The 13,490-nt window shown below is 44.4% G+C and overlaps 1 protein-coding gene across 12 annotated transcripts in view; it reads left to right on the forward strand.

Moving 5' to 3' along the window:
• Positions 1 to 13,457, forward strand: part of LOC112468722 (serine/threonine-protein phosphatase 2B catalytic subunit 2-like) — a 112,235-nt gene extending 98,778 nt beyond the window's left edge. For 5 of the 12 annotated variants that reach the window (XM_025038128.1, XM_025038039.1, XM_025038091.1 and 2 more), the window contains 4 exons: positions 10,788 to 10,872; positions 11,158 to 11,255; positions 11,510 to 11,725; positions 12,260 to 13,457. In XM_025038128.1, the coding sequence (XP_024893896.1) occupies positions 10,788 to 10,872; positions 11,158 to 11,255; positions 11,510 to 11,703 (377 nt within the window). In that variant the 3' untranslated portion in view covers positions 11,704 to 11,725; positions 12,260 to 13,457. The remainder of the gene's footprint in view (positions 1 to 10,787; positions 10,873 to 11,157; positions 11,256 to 11,509; positions 11,726 to 12,259) is intronic. The other 7 variants (XM_025038056.1, XM_025038102.1, XM_025038065.1 and 4 more) reach the window with 2 other exon arrangements.
• Positions 13,458 to 13,490: the final 33 nt, after the last annotated feature.

Consider the following 13,490-nt stretch of genomic DNA (forward strand, 5'->3'; position numbering starts at 1 on the left):
TATTAAAGCCGATTGTTTGTCACAACATCTGTTCGAAAGCCGCTTAGCTTCTTAATTTCTTATCCGATCACGCGGAATCGTATCGTCGAAAAATCGATAATTCGAGTTACACGCGCCCCGCGTCACTGTCGAAAGTCGTGTTTAATTAACTAATCGCGATCGACAAGATTCTCGACAATTTCCGGCCAGCCCTGAGAGCCCGGCTTCCAGCGGACGGCGTGCTACCCACGGTAGAATTCCCCTATCTTTCCCTCCCCTTTTCCCTCCCCCTCTCGGTCGGCTCTCCGCGTCCCTCTTCCACGAGGCTCTTGGCCAGAGCGAAATCCGGAGCAAAAGAGGCTTTCGGTCGCTCCGGAGGAGGCGCCCGAAAGCCCGAACGGCCCGGGAAGGTATATCCGATCGATAGAACGCACCGAGTTTCCGTGAGATAACGAGAGAAGGCCACGAGGCATCGATCAACCGGCTCCCTTCGAAGCGCGGTTCCATCGGCATCTTGCCCTCTACGCCGCCGACTCGAGTCAATCGTTCATTCCTGTGTGCATTCCGGCGCGCACGTAAAGTCCCATTACGGACAGACGCGATCTAAGCTAAGCTCGCAACAATCCTCCGAACCAGTCGAACCAATAAGCTAGATCTCGCGCAAGTGAAATCAAAACCGATAATCACCACGAATGTAATACCGGAGGTATTAGGAAATAACGAGAGATCCATTGGCTCGTAAATGCTCGTGAATGCGAATGTTCATGTCTTCTCCTTGCAAATTTCGCGCGATTTAAAAATTATCCCTTTGCGGTCAAAATTATTTCTCGCAAATAAGCAAAGGTCAAATATTTTGTTCTCAATTCCACCTAATCAGCTGGTCTAACGCGAATCAAAGAATTTTTATTACTTAAAGGAACTTATGGAGATCCCAAAAATATACATTGTCAAATATTAAGGAATGAAATTTAAACCAGCACCTTCAGTTAAATAACATTTTGTTATTTTTAAGTACTATGTGTGTCGAAATTATTATTTTAATACAAAACAGTGTTATTTTGACTCCATTAGTTTAATTAAGTTAACTATTGTAGTATAATATATAATATAGTGAGTAATAGTAAAATAAAGTTAAAAGAAAAGTAATAAAAGTAAAAGGAATGATTAAAAATGATTGAAATTGAGTATAATTTGATGAATTTAACAGCGTGGTTCGCCGATTGTAATTGTACAGATTCGAATGCTTGAAGAATTAGGCTATCGCAAAGCATTGTGTCGAGTCCAACTTGACATAGGACAGCAAAGTCCTAATATTCGTTTGCTTTTACCTCGAGTCACGTAAGGAATCGAAGAGAGTGGACCAGTCGAGATAAAGCTACCATTCGATGGATGCGCTGAGAAATCATACGAGAGATTGAGCATTGAGCGCAACGAGCGATTTGACATCACCCGTCTCGGATTTCCGCGAGAGAGTTTACGCAACACAGGCAACGACTCCGCAGACACATTCTATTGTCAAGCTATCCGTTACTCTCGATGTTAGATATCTTCCCCGGTCTCGTTTCCAACGTGAAGAAAGATAGAAAACGACTATAACGAGTTCGGGTCGTGGAACAAAAAAGGAACGAGAGCTAGGGGGTTCTCCGCGCGGGGCCATTTTTCACCTTCTCGAGCGAACCAGCTGCGACATCGTTCGCTTTCTTATACATATTTTCCGTTCTCCTCTTCTCGCTGCTTCCTCCACCGTAAAACCTTGCGATTCTTCACTTCGTTTCCGCGGACTTGTACTACAACCTACAACAATCGATAGAAACTCATCGCGTCCAGAAGAAATTCAGTGCATTCAGATTCGTCGAGTCGCGCGGCAAAATTAATCCTTGAGACGTAATATCGATGTCTTTATATATTTTCTCACTTTTAATAAATAATTTTCTTAAAGCGTATTTCTCTTTCTGTCCAATTTTATCGTATTTTTGCGCGTCATATTACTCCTGGCAATTCGGGGTTAAAATCAACATTCTCTCCGTGGGTAATAAATGTCAAAAGTGAACGTAACTACCCACGGGAGCAATATGTCATTTCTAACGACGAAAAAAATCATACGTTTTGAGGATTAATTTTCAACTCGAAAACCTTCCGTGCGCTTCTCTTTAATTGGCCAGTGCGAAGGAATTCTCGTCGCCGCGTTATCGCGCGTTCGGATCGAAGTGAGGAAGGGTCCTCCTCTGTGTTACTTTATTTTTACACTCCACCGAAGCCTTTAATAAGCAAACTATTCAACCACGATATTTCTCCCGGCCTGTCTTTATCCCCGCGACAGTCGCGCCCTTCGATGCCGTCGCCGTCGCCGTCGCCATCGTCGCTCGCTTTTCTTCTCCTTCCCCCGCTAACCCGCTAACCTGCCAATCCTCCGACTCACCGACACGAGCACTATACCGACCTCGAGAAAAATTTCAAGAGACGTGTTGCACGTTCATGTCGATTCACGACGCGCCGTACCCTCGGCTGCGCAAAGCTGCCGGACATATTTTTCCACTTCACGAAAAAGTCACCCCCCATTGGCCGACATCCGTCGGGCATTAATTTTTCTCACTCACTCACTTTCTCTCTCTCTCATACTCTCTCTCTCTCTTTCTCTCTCTTACTTTCTCCCTTTCTCCTGCGAACATTATTATATTCTGAGTCTTCTCTCTTACTCTCTTTCTCACCCTCCGTACACGCCCCGACTCTCACTATCACTCTATGACCCTCTCTTTCTATTTTTTCGTTCTTTTTCTCTCTCTCTCTCTCTCTCTCATTCTCTCTGCCCCTGAATCTGCTCGTTTGTTATCGTCTTTATGCTTAAGTTACCTCTTTGAGTTACGTTGAGTACGTGTATCCTTTACTTAACTCGGTCTCCGTCAGCCGCCGAGCGTTTTATCTTTTGATTACCAGTTTTCTTTTGCGCATGCTATAGTGTATACTTAGGTCTCCTAGGTTTAACCGAGCGAACTAGTACTTAATAATTCGCGCGAGGATCGCGAGAGGATCACGCTCGCCAGCTTACGTTAACGATAAATATAATAACGGAAAGTTGTTCCGCTCGACAGGACGGCGCGGTAGCTTGGCTCGCATCCTTGAGCGATCCTGCGAAAATTTATTAATCGACTTCTTTTTCTCTTAGACAGTTGCTCCAGGAAACTTCTATGTAGCGACGTTGCGCCACGTTATACAATGATAATCTCACGTGCGATTACGATCGCTGCATTACGTCAAGATTACTTTCATCCTATCTACGCTAATGAATTTTCTTAACTTTCACAGATCTGTCAGAATTTCGGCAAGGGAAGAGAAGGATTAATTTTCAAACTTTGTCTCTTGTGAAATTTAACGCAGAATTCGCTGCTTACTTTTTGAATGTCTAGAACTGATCTTTTTCGATTCGAGATGAAGTAATCTTCGACGTGTTCGAATTTGCCGAGGGCGATCGTACATTTAAACGATTTATTTTCAGCTGAATTTAAGCAATCCTTTTATTTTATATAATTGGGATAATTTCAAATATCTTAAATATTTAATAATCTTAAATATCTTATTGCGATTGAGAGTTAAATACCTTTTTCTCTAAACGAGTTAGTTAATTCTTTCATACGGTCTAAAGCGCGTTACAGAATTCCATTTAAATCGAAATTCCATTTAAATCGAACTGAACACTATTGTACGTTCGCCCGGTTTAGCAATCTCGGCGCAGACTAAAATCATCTTTCTCACCTTTTAATCGATTATTTTCTTTATATTTACAGTATTTGTGGCCTTAAAAACGACGAAAACGCGAGCGTAACTGCGCGCGTTCACGGGAATTTCAATATCGGCAAATTTGCTCGTGCGCAGTGATTTTTGAACGTTAATTCAAGTCTATTTTGTAAAATACCGAGTATTCCTAACGGGGTTTCCTGCTTCAACGCGATGAATTTTAATGTGAAACGTTTCCCACGTTCGTCACAGTCATGGTGGTATGATACAAGTGCTCTTTCCCCAGAGAATTTTCTCGTGTCGGTTCAAAATGTGACACGGACAGCTCTACCCGTGATTCCCAGGAATTTGTTTCGTAATTACACGCGGAATGCGTCGGGAGTAAATATAATGTTTAAAAAAAAAAATATCGCCGTTCTCGCAACAGCGATGCCGCGTAAAACATTCTTGCGACGCTCGACGAGCGACTTTGCCGATTTTCAGACATTTCAGTAGCGGGTTAAGCTACTTAAAGGAAGAATTTTAATGAAGTATAAAAGGAAGTGTCTCAGTGAAAAAAAAAACATTAAATATTATTGTTCTCGTTAATTAACAAACCTCTCGAAAAAGTATGTGCAAAACGCACGGTTTTTAACGCATTGCGCCAAATTCATCTTAACCCGCTACTGAGAGACTCATACGATTGAAAAAGAAAAAAAGAATAAGAAAAGAGACGATATAACGGCAATAGAAATCGTCTAACGCACATGCTTGACTGAATGCCACTTACGCTGTGCACACTTGTCTTTTCTTGTCTGTTCTATGTGTTGTTTCCTTTTGCGCCATAATATCTACAACCACCTCATCGCGACCACTACCATCACCAACCACCAACCACCAACCACCGACACCAACCAAACAACCATCCGCAAACTGCCAAAAAAAAATTAAAAAAAAAACACGTCTTTCCGTACGGAATGTGATCCGAACAAACCGACTAAAAAAAATCTCCACCACTCTCTATCTCTTCTCTTCGGCCGCATTTGACGCTGCTCTCACATTGTTGGTTACTTCTGTCCTTTTACTTACGTCCACTACGCTCAACCATCGGTAAACCAACCATGGGCGCACCATGGCCGCCATGGTAACCCGATGGTAACCCGACGGTGTCCGGTCCGAATACGACCCCACCTACCATCGCGTACGGTGAGTTGTTTTTTTTGTTGAAAGTGCGAATATAAGAACCTACACTCTACTCTATCTCTATCTCCTCTGCTCTATCTCTCTCTATCTCTCTTCTATTTCTATCTTTCCATCTTTCCACCCTTCGGCCGTGAACGACGAGCCCGCGTGGACTTAACGCCGTTTTCTCCCCCACCTTCCGAGTATATGTGGGTTCAACGAAAGCGAACTCTCCGTTCGAAACTCCCCTGGAATAACGAGACTCGATAATTACGAAACATATAAGATAATTCTCCACGCCGCGCCGTGGAGAGAATTAGCGTCGATTCTCACATTAACGAGCGATAAACCTGGTTAACGGCCACGATCTCGCTCTTCTTCGAAGGGGTTGGATTTCGAGGGGAGATTTCGGTCGCGGATTGATTGATGCAGCGGCGTTCAGTTCCCCGGCTACAGTCGTCCACGATTCGAACGCAGAATATACAAATAGGAATATGTCTTAACACCCAATGGTTCCCAATTTAGTCGCGTTGATGCTCGGTCGTCGTTAATTCTCGACTGTTGTGCTTGAATTTGATCTTCAAGTAACCAGCCGCGACACGTTATGACTTTCTAAATTAATTAATAACACACGTGAAATTGTAATTAAAAAAAAAATCGAAATTTGGTTGGATTTTTGATAAGAGGATAAAAGAATTCCATTTCGTAAGACATCCGTTTATCGCGATGTTGGATTTTCGATTCCGGCGTAACAGTCGAGGATTAAACATTCGCCATTGGGTATATACGATTCTTTCTGTTCTCGATGAACGGTCCACGTAACGAGGCATAGGCGTCGCATTTCTATTCTGTTTCTATTCGCAAAAGAAAAAGTTATTGAGAGAGTGAGGTTGTTACGTGCGGCGGCGCCTATGACCAGATTAATGCCGAAGGCCCGTCGTTGCAGAAATGAGAAACGATACGTTCGACCTGCATTCAGAAGATCGTTCGAATATCTCGAGCCGACTTGATCGCCTATCTGATAATATCATGTCCCACGTGGGGGACGTCAACGACGAGCATCGGTGATATGTAAGATAACAGATTATTTGTGTCGCGTCATTGTGAGAGTAATTGATGAGACAAGCAACGCCTGTTTCGCAAGTCGGTTCGACGAGGGTAGCTGCGGCTTCTAAAACTGCTTTTGGGAAACCCGATCTAGAGCACTAGTATCCCTGCGCTATAACGTTTCGAGGACAGGTTTACGAAACGGAAGACGAATCGTATCGAATCAGGTCGACCGAATCGCTGGAAGAATTATTTCTGCAATATAAAGTAATATTAGAATCAAACCAATTTATTCAATAATTTTTCCAACGTGAAAGATTTCCATTGATTTTATTTTATTCCAATATCGATAAAATCTAAAGTATTAGAGATGCACTAATTGTAAGGCCACAATGATCTTTGATTTAATGTCTTAAGATCGATTTTCGCAGCCTCTTCCGTTCTAATAATTTAACGGACACATCCGCGGATTTATGAGAGGCGAATAGTCACGCTGGGTTTTATACTTCGGAGACGATGGTAAAACGGATGAGAAGTTGTGATCTCGAGAATATATACGACGGGCCTCCGGCATGCTCGAAACTCGGTGCCAGACTCGACTGCGTTTTGATAAATGTTAGCTCGGTAGACAACTGTCGCAACGGCGTGCACGCGAAAATAACATCGGATCGCGTTACACGCGGCGATCATTACACACCGGGTCATTACAATCTCCTCCGTTTTCAGAATCGTCGCAGGTTCGAATTCTCGAATTACGCTATTATGATTATTACGCGCGGGTTCCATTCGCGATACCGTGTCGCCATTCGACAACGGGCAAATCCTCGCGAAGAGTCAACGTTAAGAGGATATTCTGGTTCGAAATGTCGTAAAAAAGATTTTTTTTTTTGTTGGGAAGTGAAAAAACAAATAACGTTAAACTTCGCATGTTTTTTGCCTTATTTTAAGAATGCGAGAAAAAACATTGACGGTATAAATGATTCTAAGCTGTTCCAGATATCTGAAACGCAAAAACCAAAAATGTTCTTATTCAGGAGAAGTGTGGCTTTCGTCTGAAGTAGTACATTATACGTTTATTGGTTTTTCTTCTTTAATAAAATACTAACAGAATTTTGAAAGACATAATATTTTTAATAAAGAGGCCACCATTTTGTTTAGAATGGAAATATTGATTTAGTTCTAGTTCAGACGATGGTTCACATTTCTCCTGAATAAAAAAATTTTTAATTTTTGCGTTTCACATACCTAGAACAGCTAGACTCATATCGTCCATGTGTTTTTTCTTGCGAGCTCTTAGCGAATAGAACACAACTTATTATACAAAAAAGAAGTACGTTTTTTTACTTAGAAAATAAAAATATATTCTTAAAATAAAGCTAAAAGAACATGCAAAGTTTAGCGTTATTCGCTTTTTTCATTTCCCTACAAAAAATTCCTGGAAAATATCTTTTTTTACGACCTTTCAAATTAAAATATCCCCTTAAGTACCTATTTGAATAATTCGAGATAAGCTGCGTCACACAACATACGATACGCGTAATTAGAGCCATTTCAAAGTTCGCGTAACCTCGCTCGTTGAAATATCATCATTATACCGTACAATATCGAGGGTTACACGATAATCTTTGTTTAATTTTACTGAAACGCGAGATCCGTTTCGCTCTCGTGGAAAACTCGTTTCCACGAATTGTTACGCTAAAACGCCCGGATGTACGCGTGGTTTGCGTCATTCGCGCCCTACGATTCTCGAATTACGTTATTTCGAGCGGCCGACCGGTGACGCCGTTGCGGCAGATTACGTGTGCGTAACCGTTGCGCTGAAACACATAAATGTATAGAGAGCAAAAGGCTTGATCTGTTGTATAAGTTTGTAGTTGACGTGTACACGTCGTTGTATGTGCCGCATCCTCTCCGTTTGGTGAGCGCAGGACTGTCCCGCGGGGGGACAGCTGTTGTCGGACGCTCGGCTCGCGATCGAAGAGCGCGACAACGTGAGGCTTTTCCAAGGCGGATATAAGCGAGATTTACGTTTTTTCCGCCTCCTTCCCTCGGAACCCCCGTAAGCTCGCGGAAACGACGTCACGCACGCGCGCGGATGTAATTCTTCAAATTCCAAATAACCACCGCGAAGGGGAGTTATAACGCGGGGGATTCGAGACGGCGAGCTGCGAAATTGCGCTCTTCGCTCCGAAGGCCGAACGTCTAATATTTGACATGCCTCGACTCTATCGATCCCTCCCTGCGACAGGAAACGGGCGCCCTCGACGAATCGCGACCCCCCCCCCTCCCCCCCCCCCCCGCTCAACTCCTCGGGTCGTCTTCCGCAGATCGCGATTTCCCGCGAGAATCCGCGCGGTTCTCGGATCCCGCGAAATCGTAGAGCCCGCACGGCAACGCACGGGATAATAAACTGCGAGCGGTGGAGTAATCTCGTTACTCGAAAATTGCGGCTAAAACCCGATACTCTCGCTCCCGACGAGCTCGCGCGACGACGACGACGACGTCGTCGTCGTCTCGTTTTCGCCGATAGGCAGGAATTTCATGACCAAGTGGAAACCTCCCCGATAACCACGGGATTTCGGATTACGCAAGATTGGAAACGCGGGAAAAATTCACCTGTGCGTAATAATCGTCGCGATAATTCGTCGGGAAGATTCGCGGTTTCGCAGCAGCCCGTTAATTGTGGAAAGTGTCATTTAATTGACCCGCGAGGCGCGTAACATCGCTGATATTCGAGCGGCTCGGCCGGCTATTTAAGGAATCTCTCGCCTGATGATTAATCTATCGGCGACAGCCGCGCACCGCCGCGAATCCCTATTCGAGTCCAGCCGATCTCCGTCGTTCCCGCTCGTGACGTTCGATCGATCTCATATACGTTTCGGATGGCTCGCCATCGCTGAAAACAAAACGCCCGTCGCGCACGGTCAGAGATTTCGCAAACGACACGAAAGATTGAAATTTCGTATCCCCCTGACAAATCGGGCGATACGTTATCGTGACGGCGCGGCCTAAGGACCGCGGATCCGTGCCGTAAATCATTAGAATACCGGAATCGCACGCGATACGCGATGCTCGAGCGTGTTTCGTCGGCGCGCGACGAGAAACGACGTTCGATATTTTCGGCATGTATATCTTTCGATCCGTCCGATTTAAGCGAACGTAACGAAACGCGAGGGGCGAGTTTTTTCTTTCTCTTTTTTTTTCCATCGGACAGAGCGTTGAACGAGATGGACCTTGTGGGCGGGTACGCGGACAGGACCGCGCGATTAGGGGAAAAATAATGTTGGCCCACCTTCCTTAATGTGCTGCGCTGTTCCGTTAACCGTTGAAACTCCCGAACCGAATCTTCCCCCAAATAACGCGAAAATAACGAAAAAAAAAAAACGATGGATGTGATATCTTAGCGCCCTAATTAAAAAAGCAGCGGAAAAAGAGCGAATCCTCTATCTTCTGCTAATTCTCTATTTCTCGCTAACGGAAGATTTTACGGAGCGAATTTAACCCCCGTTCCTCGTTAAGGTACAATCGATCGAGCGGCAAGGCTCGACCGTTGCGTCAATTAACGAGCAAACAGATAAACGGCTCGCTGCGAAAGAGTTGCCGCCCGGCGCGAACATTCGTATAAATACCACTTTTCAATGCGGTTCTCCATCGGACGCGCCGTCGTAAACCGTGAAATTCCACTTTCGCTTCGTTGGTCCCAGATTTCGCGAGCAACAAATATGACCGAATTCCGCGTTGATTCGATCCGTAAATGGGAATCGGTCGGTGAAAGCGGCGACTCCTTCGCGCTCTCGTTAACGAGCCCCGAAAGGTAGCAGGCGATTGCCAAGGCGAAGTGGTAACGATAAGAGTTTGTAGTGGCCGATGGTGCGTACGTTTCGCACTTGTACAGCATGTGCATGCCTCTTTTTCTCTCGCAACGAGTTTACGCAATTTCTTGATGTGTCTAGTACTTACCCAGACACACAAACAAAACACACACACACACACACATACACGCAAAAAAATACATTTGTGCGAAAGACTTGTACACTGCATTTACGCACGTTTACGCAGCTTCCAGTGCACGCGCGTTCGCAATAGCGTACTCTTCACGTTTCCTCTTTTTTTTCCTCGTTTTTCCTAGAGTCGACGAATGAACACCTTTCTGTCGCGACTGGTGCCAAGAGTGCGTAATTTATCTTTTTTTTGTACATTGCGAACGCGACGAAGCACGTGCAACTTTTTTTTTCGTTACGTGGCTGCTTGTACCGTCCTTCCTCTTGCTCGTGTTATGCGCATACTCTTTTGCCTGTAGTTCGGCGTTGTTGTCTTGGCGTGACCCAATGAGAATAACGAGTGATTTATTAATAACATAATGTATCCCCCGGTAAGCTCTGTGATATGCGATAATGTAGTAGTTAACGTGGCGAGAGATGGCGAGAATCATCGCAAGTGATTTGCAAGCGCGAACGACGAACGCGCGGCAAATCAGTGACGAAGCAACGTGGCGAAGCTATTGAGTCTCTTGATTAAAATGTATTGTAAATTAATGGAACGGCTTCTGGTACCGTTGCAACAGCGCTGTCGATATCGACGTTGAAGAACTTTTGAACATGGGCGTATTTTAATACACGGTGTAAATAAAAAATTTCTAAAGATTACTGTAATTATCAATTTTTTTTAATTAGAGGTCAAATTGTATGTTTAATTATTATAAATTGTTAATTATTACAAACTGTTATTTATAATAATTATATGTTAGAAATTGTTGAACTCAAATGGCTCGCTGATTCCTCTCGCTATGTTGATCGTCACTGGATGATCTAGGTACTGATATCTCATCGTCATACGCATGCCATAATATGCGTTTCTGATATTTATAGGTGCAGCAGCCAATCTACGTAAGGAAGTGATCAGAAACAAGATTAGAGCCATCGGCAAGATGGCACGGGTGTTCTCCGTCCTGAGGTCAGTGAACAATAAAACAATCTATCTTTAAATACCTTAAAAAATACGTCTAAATACGTCACAATGTGTCCTCAAATACTTTCATATAAATATAATAGACGATGTAAGTCGATTCGGAACTCTGGGTTCAAAACGGGGAGATTAAATTCTTTTACGAATTAAATATTAAAAGATAAAAAGTTGTGCATTTCGTAAAAGCTGACCTACAACTTTTACGATTATACTTAACGAGAATTTTTATCATCTAATTATTATTGTAACATAATTTTAACCTCTGTTTCACAGAGAGGAGAGCGAGAGCGTGCTGCAGTTGAAGGGCTTGACGCCGACTGGAGCTTTACCGCTCGGTGCATTATCTGGTGGCAAAACCTCTCTGAAAAACGGTAAGAATTTTATAAAACAACGTTTTGATATTAATTTAGTTTATAATTTTTTTTAATGCAGTGAACTGTTATTCTATCGCGATGCAGCGCATTAAAAGGACAGAAGTACCGGTTATCTCGATTATTATTATTCACAATAATATAACTGAATAATCACGAAAGAGAGAGAATCTCACCGTAATAATTCTCTTATGATCTCACGTCTTTTAATATTATGTCTGTTTCACCTTCTTCTTTTTTCCGCCGTTCCGCAGCTCTCCAAGGCTTCTCGCCGAATCACAAAATCACCTCGTTCGCCGAGGCCAAGGGCTTGGACGCCATAAACGAAAGAATGCCACCGAGGAAAGACGCACCGCCCACGCCGGTGAACGAGGAGAAAGCCGTGACAAAGCCGCCGCCTCCTGCGGGAGACAAGCGGGACCACAACATACCGCAACCGCAGTCGTGAGCCCCACACTCGTCCAATCAAGGTACGGCGTCCGAACTATCCGCAACTCCTAAACGTCAAAAGACAGGAGGACAGGATAGCTTTGCTTACGCCTCCGCCCGGCTTAGTAAATTTCGCGGAGCTATGCGGTATTTAACGCGCTACCTTGACTGACCTCGAGGCTCTCATTCGAGTCGAGTAACTGCCGGAGTTAATAGGCCTGTTCGTTTTTGCTGCACTTTTTACTAGTGCGATAAGTTAGAATGAAAGAAAATATATTTGTTTTATTCCGACTTATTAACACTAGTTCACACAGAAGTGCAGCGAAAACGAACAGGCCTAATCATTAAAAGATTTTTTATCTTTCTTAACTTTAATGTTTCTCCTACGCGATAGATTACTTGAATGAATTTGGATGACGTGATTTTTTTTTTAGCCACCGATTTATGGTAATCTGCTGCTTTTTTGTACAACAAAATCACGCGTTTAAACAGTGCTTTTCATCTGACACACTACCGTCGGGAAAAGATTAAAGAATCCAAACATCTCATATTAATGTAAAGTGAACGTTTTTCAGATGGCGGATGGATGGACGGGTCATAAGATCCCGGCGCTATCGCCGCCACCACCGAACATTTGCAAACCATTGCTCGTCTCTCCCCCCTGCCCCCCTCCGGCTGTTACAACCAGTGCGCCGTTTATCGAGGAGTCAGGAGAAACCATCGCCGTCGCAAGAGGAAGATCAGAGGAACGGACGGACAGACGGTCGCGAAGCGAAAGCGATTTTTTCGTCGATGCGATTTTCAACGAGCATCGTCATCGGTCCCGGTGCGCGCATAGCGGAAGAAAGCAGCAGCAGTCAAGGAAAAGAGGGCCGCGTGAAACATCGAGAGACGTCCAGCCGGACGTTTCGTAGCCTCCTCTTCTTCGAGGAATTTGCCTCCGTATCTCTTTTTCGCGCACACTGCGCCCGCGAATGGAGAACGAAAACGTTTAGCCTCCTTTCTGCGATGAGCCGCGCGCGTGCGACGTTCTCCGATCTCTCGCCGTTCGCGCAATTATTCCTTGCTCTCTTTTCTCTCTATCTTGCTCTCTCGCGCTCTCTCCTTACCCCTCGCTCACTCCGACTCTCGCAATTCCTCGCTTTTCTCCTCTTCCCAGCATTCATGAACGTGTACACCACGTATTTCTCGCGGATTAATCGACCCATGTACATACGCACGCGCGCGTGTACGAACGTATCAACGACAAGCGGAACGTAGAGAGCGATATATCTTGTAGGTAGATTCGTTTACACGTCGAGCGAATCGGATGTTCATGTACGGGGAAGGACGACTTCCCCCCCCCCCCCCCGGCGTCTCCGCCGGGCACCATTTCTCTCGTGTCTTTTCTTCTTTCTCCGGCACGAAAAAAGCGAGGAGAGAACGAAACGAACGGCTCGCGCGCGGTTACGTCTATCTAATGAGAGGAATCGCATAGACAGTGTGAAAGAGAGAGAATGAGAGGGAGAGAAAGAGAAAGAGAGAACGGACGAGCGGTCTCCGCCAAAGAAACAAAGAAGGCAGCTGGCCTGTCGTCACGGCGGAGCTTCCGGTTTTAGGATTTTACTAGGTTCTTAAGATGTGTCCGCCCTGGATGACGCGTAAGGGCATCCCCCGCGCCACGGGGTGGGGTTACTTAAATCTTAAGTCGAGCTAAGCTTAGGGCTAAGTCGTAAATTATATATATATATATATATACATATATATATATATATATATATATATATATATATATCGGAGAATTTATTTAATATACATAAATATTAT

Source organism: Temnothorax curvispinosus, unplaced genomic scaffold (assembly GCF_003070985.1).
Source record: "Temnothorax curvispinosus isolate PA1 unplaced genomic scaffold, ASM307098v1 QBEX01000258.1, whole genome shotgun sequence".
Classification (NCBI taxonomy): Eukaryota; Metazoa; Arthropoda; class Insecta; order Hymenoptera; family Formicidae; genus Temnothorax; species Temnothorax curvispinosus.